The sequence below is a fragment of the Gymnoscopelus braueri genome (assembly GCF_963280865.1).
Source record: "Gymnoscopelus braueri genome assembly, chromosome: 11".
In the NCBI taxonomy this organism is placed as follows: domain Eukaryota; kingdom Metazoa; phylum Chordata; class Actinopteri; order Myctophiformes; family Myctophidae; genus Gymnoscopelus; species Gymnoscopelus braueri.
In genome coordinates, this window is record NC_137613.1 from 30,012,231 (window position 1) to 30,027,492 (window position 15,262).

The window sequence follows — 15,262 nt, forward strand, 5'->3', positions numbered from 1 at the left end:
CAATTCACCATCAATGATGTTGGTGAATATGTGACAAGTGTTATGTGAACATCCCAAATGCATATGTTGCCACGGTTGGGCCGCCTATATTGACCTCTGATCACAACGTTGTGTGCATGACTCCAGTTTATAAGTCAAAACTGAAGAGAGGAAAGGTGGAGAAGAAAGTAGTTAGGACATGGACAAATGAAAGCAAGGAACAACTGAGAGCATGCCTGGACTGTACAGATTGGGACACCTTTAGAGATGGTTCATTGGACGAAGTAACCACAGTTACAAATGATTACATTAATTTTTGTGTACAGCTGGTTGTTCCTACAAAAGAAATTAAAATCTATCTGAACAATAAATCTTATGTGACCAAGGACATAAAGAATGTTATAAATGAAAGGAAAACAGCCTTCATAAACAAAGATTTCGGTGCACTCAAATTGACAGAAAAAAAGCTAAAAACTAAAATGAGGCAGGCAAAATTGGCACATAGACAGCATCTAGAGGATGCGTTCAAAGCCAAAAATCACAAAAAGGCGTGGGATACTATGAAATCCATGACGGGAATGTCATCCCCAACAAAACCTATTGTGACAGATAATGAACTTGGCTTTTCTAATGACCTAAATACGTTCTTTGCTAGATTCGAATCATTAGGTGATTCCTCTAAGTGCACTGAAATACTTAAGGCTGTAACACCTGCCCCCTCAGACAGAATTATCATCACTGAAGAGGATGTCAGAAAAGTGTTTTGGTGTACTAACACAAGGAAAGCTAATGGGCCGGACGAGTGCAGTGCTTTCCTCCTCAAAAACTTCGCATCTGAGTTGGCTCCTGTGTGGCAACCAATATTTCAAACCTCTGTAGACACACACATAATTCCTCTGTGTTGGAAAACCTCACACATAAAACCACTACCCAAAATCCAATGTCCAAAAGAACATAAGGATTATAGACCCATAGCTCTCACTTCAGTGATCATGAAATCACTGGAAAGAATACTGTTGCAACATCTTGTAAGTATAACTAAAGACAAATTCGACCCCTGTCAGTTTGCTTATAAGAAAGGTTGCGGTACAGAGGATGCGGTTGTCACACTGGTCCACTTCATTACAAAACACCTAGATAAGTCTAATAAGAATCATGCAAGGGTGCTGTTCTTAGACTTCTCTTCAGCTTTCAATACAATACAGTCTGATATTCTGGTGTCAAAGATGGTACAGTTGGAACTGAATCCATACTTAATTCACTGGTATGCTTCCTTCCTTACTAACAGAGTACAGAGGGTGAAAGTGAACAGAACCCTCTCCGCAGCATTAACTACTAATGTTGGTGCTCCCCAGGGTTGTGTAAGCTCAGCTGTACTTTTCACCCTTTATACTGACAGCTGTCGTACTGAGGAATGTCTGTCTGAATGTCGCACTGACAAACCAGACCAATACATTCTAAAGTACTCTGATGATACAGTTTTGATTTCTCTTTTGGATAGTTCCAGTGATCCTGGACTGCACCAACACAGAGTAAATAAGGTGGTGGAGTGGAGTGATAACAACGCTCTTATCATTAACACAAAAAAGACAGAGGAGATTGTTTTTGGTGCCCCACTAGAGATACACAGATCCCCCATTACTATTCATAGTGAACAGATCAACCAGGTATGTTCGTATACATACCTAGGAGTAGTAATTGACCACCTTCTGTCATGGAAAGACCAGATTGAATCAGTGGGTAAGAAGACAAAGCAAAGAGTCTATTTCCTTCGCCGCCTGAGATCTTTTGGTGCTAGTAGACAGATTCTTCTTTTGTTTTTCACTTCTGTTATTATGAGTGTTCTTCAGTACTGTAGTACCACCTGGTATGGATGTCTGTCTGTAGCCTTAAAGTCACAACTGCTGCAGCAACTGAACATTTGTTCAAAGATTGTTGGACAACCACTTCAGAGGCTCTATACATCTACGTATAATGACAGTATGATAAGGTTGGCAAGGAATATCACTTCAAACACAAGCCATGCTTTGTATGGAGAATATAAGTTGCTGCCTTCAGGAAGGAGATACAGTGTTCCTACATACAATAAGGTCAAACTGAAGAGGTCCTTTGTCCATCAGACGACATTGAGGCTTAATCAGGAGTTGTAGGCTTGGGGTAGGCTGAGAGGTGGAAATTGCTCTTGTCTTTGTATGTCTTTATGTATGTATTTTGTTTTGTTTTCTTATGTCATGTTTATTGTTGCATACATGGCTGCTGTGTCGCAAGACAAATTTCAGTGTGAACTGACAATAAAGTATTATCGTATCGTATCGTATCGTATGATACTTCATATTCAAAAATCTGAACTGCCGTTTTTAAAATGCTACTGGAATAGGGCTCATCAGTAGATGACTGGATAGTGTGTTGCGTTGACCACATGATTGCAACATCCACAGTTTGATTCTGTCTCTCAATTTCTTGTCTCTCTACTCTACTAATCTAAATAAAAAGCAAAAAGAGAACAACTAGGTAGTTACAGGTCTTGGGATTAGTTAATACTGTAGCGTTAACCACTTAATCCCTATATACTTAGTAGACTGGGGGCCCCCAGGGCTCTATTACTAGGTACACTCCTTTTTGCCCTCAACTTCACATTGCTTAGCCCAAAATAGCCGATCTGTGAGCTAGTAGAGCTGCCATCTTTGCAGAATGTTTGCCCCAGAATGGGGATGCTGTGTTGGAGGTTCATGTGGTTAAGAGATTGCTCTACTGGCTTTAAGGCACACTTGTTAAAGTTAAGAATGTCTAATGTCTGAATGCTTGAGCTTGAGTTAGGTACATCCATGTACCTAATAATAATAAGAAGTCCAGATGTGAACTTGGGCTGTCTCTGCACCACAAGCCAAAGAAAATTCTTTGCATGTAACTCGTACTTGTCCTGAAATATTTTTTCGCAGTTTACTATAACTGCAAAAGTGTTTTAATTCAATAACAGATGGTTGTTAATATACAGAAAATTATTTCATAAATTCTTGCATACATTCTTTTTTAATGGCAACCTTTTGCTAGCCTGGAAACCAGACGAATCTGCCAGAAAAAGAAAAAAAAAGCCCTGGGCAGATTAAGGTCAAAGTTCAAGGTCACACTCAAGGACAAGTCGAATGTATTTACATATAGCCATATTGTATATAGAGAGCAGATCTAGACCATACTCTTAAATTTACAGAGCTCCAGCAATTCCTCCATGAGGAAGCACATGGTGGCAAGGAAAACCTCCCCTTTAATGGGAAGAAAACTCGAACAGAACCTGGCTCTAGATGGGTGGCCATCTGCCTTGACCGGTTGGGGGATGGAGGCAGAGAGCGTGAGAAACAGCGCGCGAGCGAGCGAGATACAGCAAGCAATAACAAGGTCAAGGTCGGAATGAATCAGTTATCATAGGAACAGGGGGACATAGAATGAGAGATGTTGGTTATGTGCAGTGTCTACACATCCAGGTGTGTTTATTTCCTTTGTTATTCTTCATCACATTATTAGATAGTAGAAACTGAGGGCAGAAAGGGGGAAGGACATGCACCACAGGTGTCTAGTCGGAATCAAATCACGTTGTGATTATGTGGTCGATGCGCTATCCGGTTGTCTACCGCCATAATTCCCCTTGTTATCCAATTCTAAGTCAATGTAATTGTTTTCACAAATGGCTGCCATGTGATTTTGGAGCTGAATGAGCCCCGGGTGCGTTTGTTGTACCTGGTGGGTACAGGAACCTCGGTAAGGCCGGTGATGAGCACAGCTGGGGACAGACGTACGAAGGCGATGATGGGCTTCTCCAGGAAGTCGACCTCCCCCACCAGGACGTTGGACGCCTCGGCACCCGGCGGGATTTTCTTCATGAAGTTCATATCCACCTGAAAACGGCCCCAAAGAAGGAGAAATATCGACTTGAAATTCATTACAGCAGGCGTCCGGATAACACAGGGGTAAGGCGGCTGCCCACCACCATGGAGAATGGGGTTCGATTCCTCCATGGTGCCTACGGCATTTCAAAAAACACAATTGTTCACCGATGGGAAGCAGGAAGGGGTATAGCCGGGGAGGGCATTCTCTGTCGCTACAATAGTAGCCTCGATCTCCAGGCTTTTATTTTTTATTTTTGCTCAAAAATAAGAGCCTGGACCAGCCTGTTGACGTTCCTGGAATAGGAAGTGTTTAATATCCCCAACCAACCAGAGTGCAGTGGGCGTCGCTCCAAATGTTGTGACGTCAGGGCTCTCAACGCTGCACATTGGGGGAGGAGGAGGGCATGGGGTGGGGCGGGGCGGGGGCTGACGGACAGATCGGTGAACCAATGGGATCTCACGGAATTTTTCTCCAGAGATTTTGAACCCGCCCCTCTAGACCAGATATCAGACACGCTAGGGCAGCCTACTACAATAGTGACTCCTACTGGTTGTTCGAGGTGCCTGTTCCGCAGGGAGTGGAACTGGGAGGGATAGCGTGTTCCTCTTTACATGTTATAATCTCCTGGGGAAACTCTTCAGTGTCAGGTGAAAAGAGGCGACTGGCAACTCCAACTGTGTATCGGAGGAGATACCTCCCCAGACCAACAGTAGGGGATGGCAGTGGGATATACACATGTGGGAGAGCTGGCATAACAGCTAAATTGGGAAGTACATGACAGAGAGAGAGAGAGAGAGAGAGAGAGAGAGAGAGAGAGAGAGAGAGAGAGAGAGAGAGAGAGAGAGAGAGAATATTCCACCGGGGAAGGGACTTCTGAGATAAACAAGAGGAAAAGCTGAGACTTTCTACAAAGCGAACAAAGGAGGTGAAAATGAGAGAGCATGAAAGAGAGAGTGTGCATGGAAAGAGGGAGTGACAGTGCTAATGCAGAGTGATGTATGAGAGCTAGGGGATGCTGGGGGATGAGAGGCCCACCAACACTAAGGAAGTTAGTAGCTACATACACAACTACCAAGTACTGAGCAAAGAATAGCCATCTTCCTGTCAGGTCCACTGAACCCAAACAGAAAAAAAAATGTGTTGTATGTTTTACATTATTTCTTTAAATGTATATTTTAGTTTTATTAATTTTCCAGTATGAGCCGGTCCACTAAATTTATGATATATGATGTTAAATGCAGAGCTGCTGCAGACAGCGACTAATCTCTACCCCCTCAGCCTTTTATCCTTCGCTTTTATCCTCCAACTCATCATTCATTTTCGTTTCTTGGCAGACATGAAAGCTGCTTTTAGGCTGATAACTGGCTGCTTATGCCTACAAGTGCTTTTACTTCAGGAAGGAGGTTATCGTGAAATGATATGACGGTTCTCAGCCATGTAATGTGGAGGCGTTACAGAATCTAATAGGGGCCGATTCTCAGCCCTTCCCACCATCTGCAGCAATTACTAATGCTGTGATCAGTGGACACGTAATCACTTAATCACTATATATAGTGATTAAGTGATTATGATATATGTTGTTGTACGTCAAATAGCGGGAAAAAAAATCTGATCTACAAACTCATGTCGCGTTCCGAAGCGCTGTGAGCTTGCAGATAGGCTATTTCTGCTAAATGTTTGCCTATTTTCGCCAAATGTTCGCCTATTATGACACGGCCAGAATAGGGACATAAAATGGACAAATTATCAGTTCCACACTGAACCATAGCAATTAAAAGGTGTTATAATTACTAAAAGAAAAAAAGGGTAAAGACCAGGACACTTGGGGGCTGGGGGGTTTGGTGCTGGTTTACCAACTTGGACCACTGACCGTTGGATCCATTCCATCTGTACACCCAGATAACTAGCCATCAGTCCAGGAAACATGAGGGACAAACAATGGAGTCATGGTAGCTGTTTGCCATGATGGGTTGGTTGTCTCTGTGCTCAGTACCAGGGTTAGGTTACCTTGCTCAAGTCGACACTGCTGCTTTCTCTACTGACCCCTACTTTGGAAGGCCTCCTCTCCGATGACTTGTTACCGTCCAGGTTGTTGGGGACAGAGTTAGGGGACACCAGAGGCCCTGATATTGATGAGACCGGGGGGGAGATGAGGAAGAGGAGGAGAGAGTAAGAGGAGAGAGAGAGGGGAAAAAAAATGAGTCAGTCGTGTCACTTCTGAAAAATGGAGGGAGACACAAGCACCCGCTGAAGATGTCTTTGAGGTTCAATAGGAGATTTTACATTGTGATTTTGTTTTAATGGGGCAGTAACAGTAAACTATATCTCTTCATAGATTTGAATTTCAGGAAACACAGAAATGCAGAAAAACAATCACTTCCAGTTTTCTAAATCTCTTAAAACTGGGAATACTATTAAAACGTTCCACTGCTGATGTCAAAGCAGCTTGGCTTGTATCATCATCATCATCATCATCCCAGAGACGAAGGTGAAGGAAGGTATCGATAATACACAACCAAACACCTTCAGGCGGCGGAGACAAGCATTGAAGCGGCTTTACCGATCTCCCACTTCAACGCGGCCATACAGGAGACAGGAGACGCTAGCACTTCAGGTACAGAAGAACAGGAGATGAAATGAGATGATGTTTGAGGCAACCTCTCTCTCCTCTCTGCAATTCTAAAGTATGTTCCTTCTAACAGTTTTTCCTATTTCCCCCAATAACTTTGTAGCAATTAAAATGAATAGTGATTTGTAATTGTTCGTAAAATGCTGTCTTCATAATTCAGTGTAACTGTACATGTACCCTCCTGTATGTGACTCCTCAAGACATAAACCGATCAACAGCATTCTACAGACTGTATGTCCTCAGCCCAGTGCTATTAAGAACAGCTTTTTTTAGACTGAAACTTTCCTACCTTGTTCACATGTGCGTACGTCACTACCATGTGCATTCCCTTAGCACAATTAACTCTTAACTCTCGCAGTCCGACCCGGTCAGTCATTACTGACTGCAGAACACTACTGGCCGCTGGCCATGTTAGGTTTTCAAATGCAGCCATTGTCCAAACACAGATCAACATCACATTTCTAATATAAGTTAAAGTCACCAACCCAAAATCAAAACAGATTCAATACAGCTTCACACTCCCATTTCCTTTCCCCTCAATTCCAAGTCCTAACAGGCCATCTTCCTCAGTCTCCAGTCTCCAGCTTGTCAGTGACCAGTCACAATTATTACATAATCGCAATACTTTTGCAGATGCGTTTCCCTTCATTTGAATGAATTCATCTGTTGAAAGTGTTTAGCTATTTCCACTATTTCAAGCAAAATTCTACATAAACATGTATTAAATATGGCATGTTTTAGCCATAGTACATTATTTATTTTGATTAGATTTTGATTAGGTTTTTGTTTACAAAGCCTAAAAGAAAAAAACAGAAAGGTAATTTTGATTAATATGTTCCCAATGTTCAACGTCTAAACCACAATTAAATCGTTAATCGCAATTATTTGTATGACAATAAAAATGTCATGGTCGTGACAGTCCTACGTGTCAGTTGACACGTAGGACTGACACGTGTAGCGACTGGTGCCCTGGTGTAACCCCCTCCACACCGTCAGAGGACAGCGGGGAAGCCGTGACCGCTGATCACGAACACCATTGCTCACATTCCTCCCTAAGCCTGCGAGAATAAGAGAGGGATTATCGCAGGTTGCATCCTGCCACCGTACATCATTCAGCAAGATTAAACTGTGGAATGTTCGCCAACAGCGGCCTTATTAAAAGAGGTGGCGTCGAGAGGGGGAGTCTAGTGCGTCCTTAGACCTTCAGTATTCTAATATCCCCTTTACTCAATGTCATCGAGAATTTGTAAAAGAAAAAAAGATGATAATTATGCCGTGGTTCTGTAGGTGTCTAGCCGTCTATAAGAGGTTTGGTTTGTCTGGTCAGCACCAAATTCCTAGTGCAAACTGCCTATAGGCTAACACACACACACACACACACACACACACACACACACACACAAAGATCTTCCCTATTTTTCCATTTTCTTTTTCCATCATCCTTTTTGTTGCCATTAATTTTCTTCTAAATATTGTTACGTTTGTTAAAAGTTTAATTAAAATGTGATTTAAAAAAATCTGATCATGTGCATCCCGAGATCCACATGAGAATGGCGTGGCTCTGATGTGGATCTCAATGTGGCCCACCTTTGACATCAGTCATCTATGATGTATGTATATGTGATGTATGATTCCAAATTTGGTCAAGGTATGAGCCTGATCAAGGGCCCATTAATATTAATAATAATATAATAATAATACATGGCATTTATATAGCACTTTTCTAGTTGCTTTACGAAACAAAACCAACAACTTTAAGAAAAGTAAAAAATAAATAAAAACTAAGCAAAAAGTTAAAATATAAGGGGAATACGTTTAAGAGGGGAAGGCAAGTCTGAAGAGGTAGCTTTTAAACAAGGAAAGGTTGGGGTCAGCTTTGATGTGAGTTGGGAGTGAGTTCCAGAGGAAGGGGGCGACACCTGAAAAGGCCCCGTCACAGGTTCGGTGCTTTGTCCTGGGGACCACCAGGAGGTTGTCATCACCAGATTGAGGGGACAGGCGGTCAGAGAGGTAGCTGGGGGCGAGGTAATTGAGGGCCTTGTAGGTGATGAGCAGTATCTTGGAATCAATTCTGTATTTGACAGAAAGCCAGTGAAGCTCATGGTAGACAGGCGTGATATGGTCTGTAGAGCGGGTTCTGGTGAGTAGCAGTTATAAAACTAAAGTTAAATATTTGAAAAGTGTGCACAAAGAAATGTGGCAATTCTGGGAGGGATAGCATGTTCCTCCTCACACGTTACACCCTCCCTGGGAAACTCTGTCAGGTGAAAAGGAGCGTCTGGCGACTCCTGGTGTATCGGAGGAGACTTGTGGTTGTCCACACCCACCCCAGACCAAACAGTAGGGGGTTGGCAGGACTGGACACACAGGGAATTGGCAAAACAACTAAGTTGGGGAGAGAAAAAAAAGGTTTAAACCCACTAACTCCTTTCATGGACAGACGGAAGGAAGCTACTCTGGGGGCTTTAAGATCTATTGCCATTTAAAGTCCCGGCACAAATCACAGATCTATGGCCGTATGGTACAGTTGTCGTACAGTTCTCAGTAGGCCCTCCAGTGTATGGAGTGACAAGGGATTGTCAGGGTTTATATTTATACATCCGTTAAATACATCCATTTGAACGCACAGCTTGGGATAAGTCACAAATAGCTCAGAGCAGCGGTTTAATTAAGTGATGTTCACTGAACCCATAAAGCACACCTATGTGCACAAGCCCTGCATCACAGGGGGGGGGGGGTGTACAGTCGACTGCTTGCTCTACCCGCTAACTCTTAGCCAACTACTCAATCCAGCCAAGTGTATATGTATAAATAAACTGTTTTGCAGCAATGCCCCCCCGCTGTAGCTCAAATATGCTAAAAGCGATGGCAAATTGCATGCGTAGAATCAATTACAGAGGAGCAGCTGACTTCAATCACTGACAACCTGAAGGAGGCTAGAATATGACATTTATCATCAGGCGTTCTGTACAGTATGTGATACATGGGAGGCATTTCATGGTCCACTGATCCTCCCACATCTTTGTCTAATATGCTGTCACAGAGCTGGTTTGTGTGCAGCTGTGTGTGAGAGATATTAACACGTTATGGAAAAGAGCATGATGCTCTTTGCTCTTTTAGTGTAGATGCCATCTACAGTATGAAATGCAATAAAAAGGAGTTAACTAAAGCTCCAACCTAAAGTGGAACATTAATACTATATGATGGACAAATGCTTGTAACTATAGTATGTACTCTCTATCAGTCATATTTTGATAAGTACCTAACAGATAAAAAATAAGTTACCCTCCAGCTCTGCTGCACGTTAACGCCAAGGCACTATGTCATGGGATATTGTTTGTGTGTGCGTGCACGCATGTATCTAGAATAACAGAGGCTATCTATTATAAGACCACCCCAACCTTTAGCTTTCTCCTCCAACTCAACAGTCTCTGGTTCTCATGACCCAACATTCAATTGCAGCAGCCCCCTCCACACACACATATTATGCACCCCTACGTCACACACGCACGCACGCACGCGCACACATGCGCGAGCGCGCACACACACACACACACACACAAGTACGTACGTATATCTATAAATAACAGACAGAGGCCTGGCATTGGAAACAGGAACACAAAGTGACTGTATGTGATGGTGATAGTACATACCAACACAACCCCCCTCCTACAGGACTTATATTTAGCCAGGCTGCCTGGCACACACGTTACCCTCGCTAGACTCGTAACGGAAGGGGGAGGAGTCTTTTGACTGTGTGTGTGTGTGATTATACTTAGGAATTGAGAAGGAGGAAGGGATATGGACACCAAAAATACCCCAAAAAGGTGTGAGGGTAAAAGAACAAAAAGGATGGCGTAGTTCTACGTCAACATGCATTCAACACAGTGCACAGAGCCACGCTTTTTATAGAATACAGGACCTCCAGCAATTGGCACAGCGGCTGTTTTCTATAATCGCGCTCTGAACCAAAAGCAAAAAGGAAGCACATAAAGTATATACATATATATGTGTACAGGAGGGACAATTAGATGGTACATCTCAACAGAGAACACCTTCTCAGCACAGAGAAGAGCGGGTGAGAGTACGGGACAATCACAGGACACTGGACATACGCTCGATTGAACGAGAGATCCATGCAGCCACACAGAGAGCACAATATGGAGAAACAGATCCAAGCAAGGTATTTAAGTGTTGAGCAGAGAGCTGGGAGGAGATGAGAGTGAGACAGACGGGAAGATGAAAGACTAAGATGCCAAGAGAAGTTGAGTGCAAGAGAGAGAGAGGAAAAGATAAGGACAGACAGAGGCAATTAAAGTTATGGCACCAAACAGGAACATTAGAGGGGGACAGACAGATAGGACAGATAGACAGAAGGAGAGGTGTGGTGAAGAATGAGGTGTGAGACAGAGAGAGAAAGTAGTCTCTCATCTGGTGACATCTAAATTCAATGTGGGGGCTAAACGTGAGTGGAAACCATTTTGGACATTTAAAAATTAAGTGCATTGCGGAATTAGAAAGACTTTAGTTTCTAGCCCCTACATTGAATTTAGATTTCTCCAGACATATCGGTAGGCGGAGATCTCTGATCGTCTGGCTACGCGCGACTACAGAGAGAGGAGAGCAGGTAGAGTCAGTGAGTGAACCTTGCTGTGTCATTAAAGGGCAACTTTGGTGATTTACAAGTTGAATCCTATCGTTCTGTGGCAAGAACGCTTGAAAATTCCCAAACACTTCCCCAAATGACGGGTTTTAAACAGAACGTGTTGGGAAGTATTACAAAGTGTAACGTTTTCACGTGTCCTTCTCACAGTGGAACGCCAGGGTTCAGGTTGAACCTCCGTGACGTCGCCCTTTAATGACTTGATGGTCGCTGGGTGGGTGGGGTTGTGGGTGGCCGTGGTGGTTGACGTAGCAGCGGGAGGGGGGGCCACAGCCAGCATGCTATAGTGCTAGTGTACTCCGGTCAAGCCGTGACTCACACTGCCGGGCTACACAGATATTTGCCTTCTAACGGCAGCAGCTGGTGGCCGTGGGAGTCCGTGGGCGCTTGTCTATCCAGCCGAAATGTGCCGGCAGCGCCCGCCGCCGCCGCCGCCTCCTCGCCCTCCGTACCGTCGTCGTCATCAGGGGGAGACACCACCACCTCCGGGATAGCCTGGGGCGGGTTCTTCGAAGAGCGCCGGAAGGAAGGGGGAGTATTTTGGGGGGTGCTGAGGGGGGAAGGGGCGTGGCCGGCCGAGGAGGGCAGGAGGTGGCCGAGGAGGAGAGAGACCCGGGACTCATGCCTCTCGGACAGGTTGGCGACAGAGGACGCCGGCCCCGGCTTGTGGAGAGACAGACGAGAAGAGGACAGGCCCTCTCCTAATAGAGGAGACAATGGTAAAGACGAGAGAGGGAGGAGCGAGGGAGAGAGGGGGGGATGGAGGAGAAGAAGGGAACAACATAATGAGGTAGAAGCATATCTGGGAGATGGTTTCAGGTGGAGAAGGCAGAAGGGGCGGAGGACAGGAGGAGAGTGCAGTTAGAGAGAGAGAAGTGAGGGGGTGATGGGTTGTGTGCAAGACTGACAGGACGAGAGACTAGTGTGGTTCAGTGGGAGAGAGAGGTGTGTGTGAGGGGGGAAAGTTGAGAAGGCCCACGGGGGCCAATCAGCTTGTCCGGTTCAACCACACACCAGCCAATCACACACTGTGACTGGGAATCGAGAGAGGCTTGCATGCAGAGTTAGAATAGACTCGGTTCATTGAATGCAAACAAACACATGAGTCAGAAGTAATACTGTGGGCACACAGTCAAGCCTAAAAAAAGTACTATTATTGCAATGCCAAGACAACATGGATAAACTGGATGTTTTTACCTTTCCACATTTTACATTTCACTGGTTAAAATGGTGCACATATTCAAACCCTGCACCTATGGAGAAAGACCATGGGCACAGCAATGGTCAAAGCCACGTCCATTCATTCACATAATCCCAGGCCGGGCACACAGAGAATTTAACCCATTCAATCCAGGAACACATCTGTGTCATTTTAGACTTTAGCTATAACCATTATTTTATACTTTGGCTGTTCAAAAATAGCAGATATACAAGCTCATAGCACGGCACCGAGTGCCGCGCTATGAGCTTGTAGATCTGCCATTTTTTGGAAAAATCGTGAAAATGTGTGCAAATCTTTGAATATATTTTTTTAAAGGAAACATTTGTAACTCAATTCTTTGCTTCTGGGGGTCCATGGAACTAAACATTTTGAGATGGGGGTCGGCGGCCAAATTCATATCATTTTGGGAGTCCTTGACAATTATGAAAAAGCACCACTGATATTATAGCAACATAGAGGTTTTTCAGTTCCCGGATTGAATGGGTTAAAAAGCTCAACGTACTGTACAGTATATCAACAAGACAACAATGCAGCCATGCCCAGATGGAAGAGATTACACACACACAACAACAACAACTTATACCAGGGGTTCCCATACTTTTCCACGCCAAGGACCCCCAAATAGCCATAGCCTCTGAGTGCGGCCCCTACATTGCGAAATGAATCTTCTTTTTAAAACTGAAAATAGAGAGAAGAAAAGGCGATCTACAAGCTTTGCGATGCAACGCATTGTGAGCTTGTAGATCCGCTATTTTCAAAACTAAATTGAAATCTATACCAGTCGCCAGAATGCAAAAGAAATTACTACTAAGAAATGACCACTCGCCCACACTGGCGGTATAAGCTGTCAGGCAGGCCAGATATACAGTGCTGTACACCAGAAGTCCATGCCCGTGCAATTGACGAGCACCCGGATTTCTTCTTCTCTATTAATCCATTAGGACCGGGAAAGCATCTGTGTCATTTTGAGATTTCTTTGGCTATTCAAAAATAGCAGATCTACAAGCAGATCTACAGGCTCAGATCTGCAACCTCATAGCATGGCACTCGGTGCTGCGCTATGTAGATCTGCTTTTTTTTTTTTAATCTTGAGATTGTTTGCAAATCTTTGAATATATTTACAGTATATGTTTTAAAGCGAACATTTGTAACTCCTGGAACAACATATTTTGAGATGGGGGTCTGCGGCCAAATACACATCATTTTGGGTGGTCCTTGACATGTAAAAGTTGGAGCACCACTGATACAGCAACATACTGTTAGGATTTAGAAAACATTTTTAGATATGTATTTGGCCAGGAACCCCCATCTAAAAAATTTATGTTCCAGGCCCCCCCCCCCCCCCCCACCCAGAAGCAAATATTTGAGTTACAAATGTTCGCTATAAAAAAAAATCGCTTATATGTATATTTAAAGATATGCACACATTTTCTAAAAAATGCAGATCTACAAGAAATCTAAATTGACACAGATGCTTTCCTGGTCTTAATGGATTATTAATCATTCCCTAGATTTTTTTTTTTACCTTCTAACTTCTACGCTGGCATTGGTGGGAGATTCAAACAGTGGACTTTGAGGACCGGTCTCTCCCCCGGGTTGAAGGGGGAAGAGGGGTCCGGTGAAGAAAAGAAATGCGAGTGCATCGCGGGGGTCTCACCGTTTCTGTCAAGCAACAGGGGGTCAGAGTGTTTCTTGCCTATGTCAGCGATGGAGCGCACCAGAGGGATGCGGTTGCTGAGCTTCCGCTCGTTCTGGTGGTGGTGTCTCTTCAGCATGGCCTCCCGCACCTTGTTCCTCAGCTCCTCCTGCAGCTGGCCTGAGGCCACCATGCTGTCTATCAGCATGTCTGAGTCACACACAAGGACACGCATAGGTCACAGTCAGCACACGCAGGCACGCGGACACATTCATACAGTACATACATGGACGTTTGCACGCAACACACACATATACCCACACACATACAGACACAAGGTAAAAGAGACAATTAGTTATAGATTTGTTTCTAAATAAAACAGGATTATTAAAAAAACAAGACTAAGAGAGTAAAAGCCTTGCTAGCAGCCCCTAGAGCAAGGCTTTCTCAAAGTGGGTGCCGTGACACAAGTCCAGGGGTGCTTCAGAATCACTTCGGTTTAACCACTTAGACCCTCTATACTTAGTAAAAAAACGGACCTGACTTGCACTGTACTTGCTGTGTTCTTTTTCCATCTAACCCAAAACTCTTTGCCAAAAATAGCAGATCTACAAGCTCCCAACACATATGCAACGTCTGTAGCTGCTACTCCTGTTTACATGTTTACATCATTAATGCATGAAGTCTGTTATTTTGTGGGTATTCAGGCGGGGTGGGAGCGGCCAGTTTCAAGAGAGCTTATGTCTTATGGTTTTGTTCTGCTTTGTTTTGTCAAGTTTGTTTTGTCCTGTTTATGTACAGTATGCATGATGTATTCGTTGTATTGTTTTGTCTATTGTATTCTCTGTATTTCTGTCATAAGGACCCCCTCTAAAATGAGATGACACATCTCAAGGGATTATCCTTCTAATAAAGACACTATATGCGTTGGGAGCATACGCGCAGGAAGAAAGCAATCTTTCCCCATGACATACTGTATCTGTATATAACAATGTAATTCAGGGGTGCCATGGATAACGTTATTTACAGGGATTCACCAAAAAGTTTGAGAATCACTGCCCTAGAGGCCGTGCTACTTCTTACGCCCGAATGGAAATTTTGGATAAAGGCAATGGGGTCAACAAAATCACAAGGGTTCATCCTGCCATCCATCACATACGTTGTGCACAATGTTGTCATTTTAGCCTGAGGGTCACGCGGAAAGATCATGGGGTCACTCAAATGGTCAGGGTTCATCCTCAAGCGTCTTGG

General features: G+C 44.0%; 1 protein-coding gene across 7 annotated transcripts in view; it reads right to left on the bottom strand.

Annotated features, from left to right (window-relative positions):
* Positions 1-15,262, bottom strand: part of LOC308094553 (sodium bicarbonate cotransporter 3-like) — a 75,594-nt gene that overhangs the window by 25,076 nt on the left and 35,256 nt on the right. For 5 of the 7 annotated variants that reach the window (XM_080441281.1, XM_080441282.1, XM_080441278.1 and 2 more), the window contains exons 6-9: positions 14,033-14,221; positions 11,498-11,854; positions 5,905-5,984; positions 3,712-3,869 (exon numbers count right to left, since the gene is read on the bottom strand). In XM_080441281.1, coding sequence (XP_080297407.1) covers positions 3,712-3,869; positions 5,905-5,984; positions 11,498-11,854; positions 14,033-14,221 — 784 coding nt within the window. The remainder of the gene's footprint in view (positions 1-3,711; positions 3,870-5,904; positions 5,985-11,497; positions 11,855-14,032; positions 14,222-15,262) is intronic. The other 2 variants (XM_080441280.1, XM_080441284.1) reach the window with 2 other exon arrangements.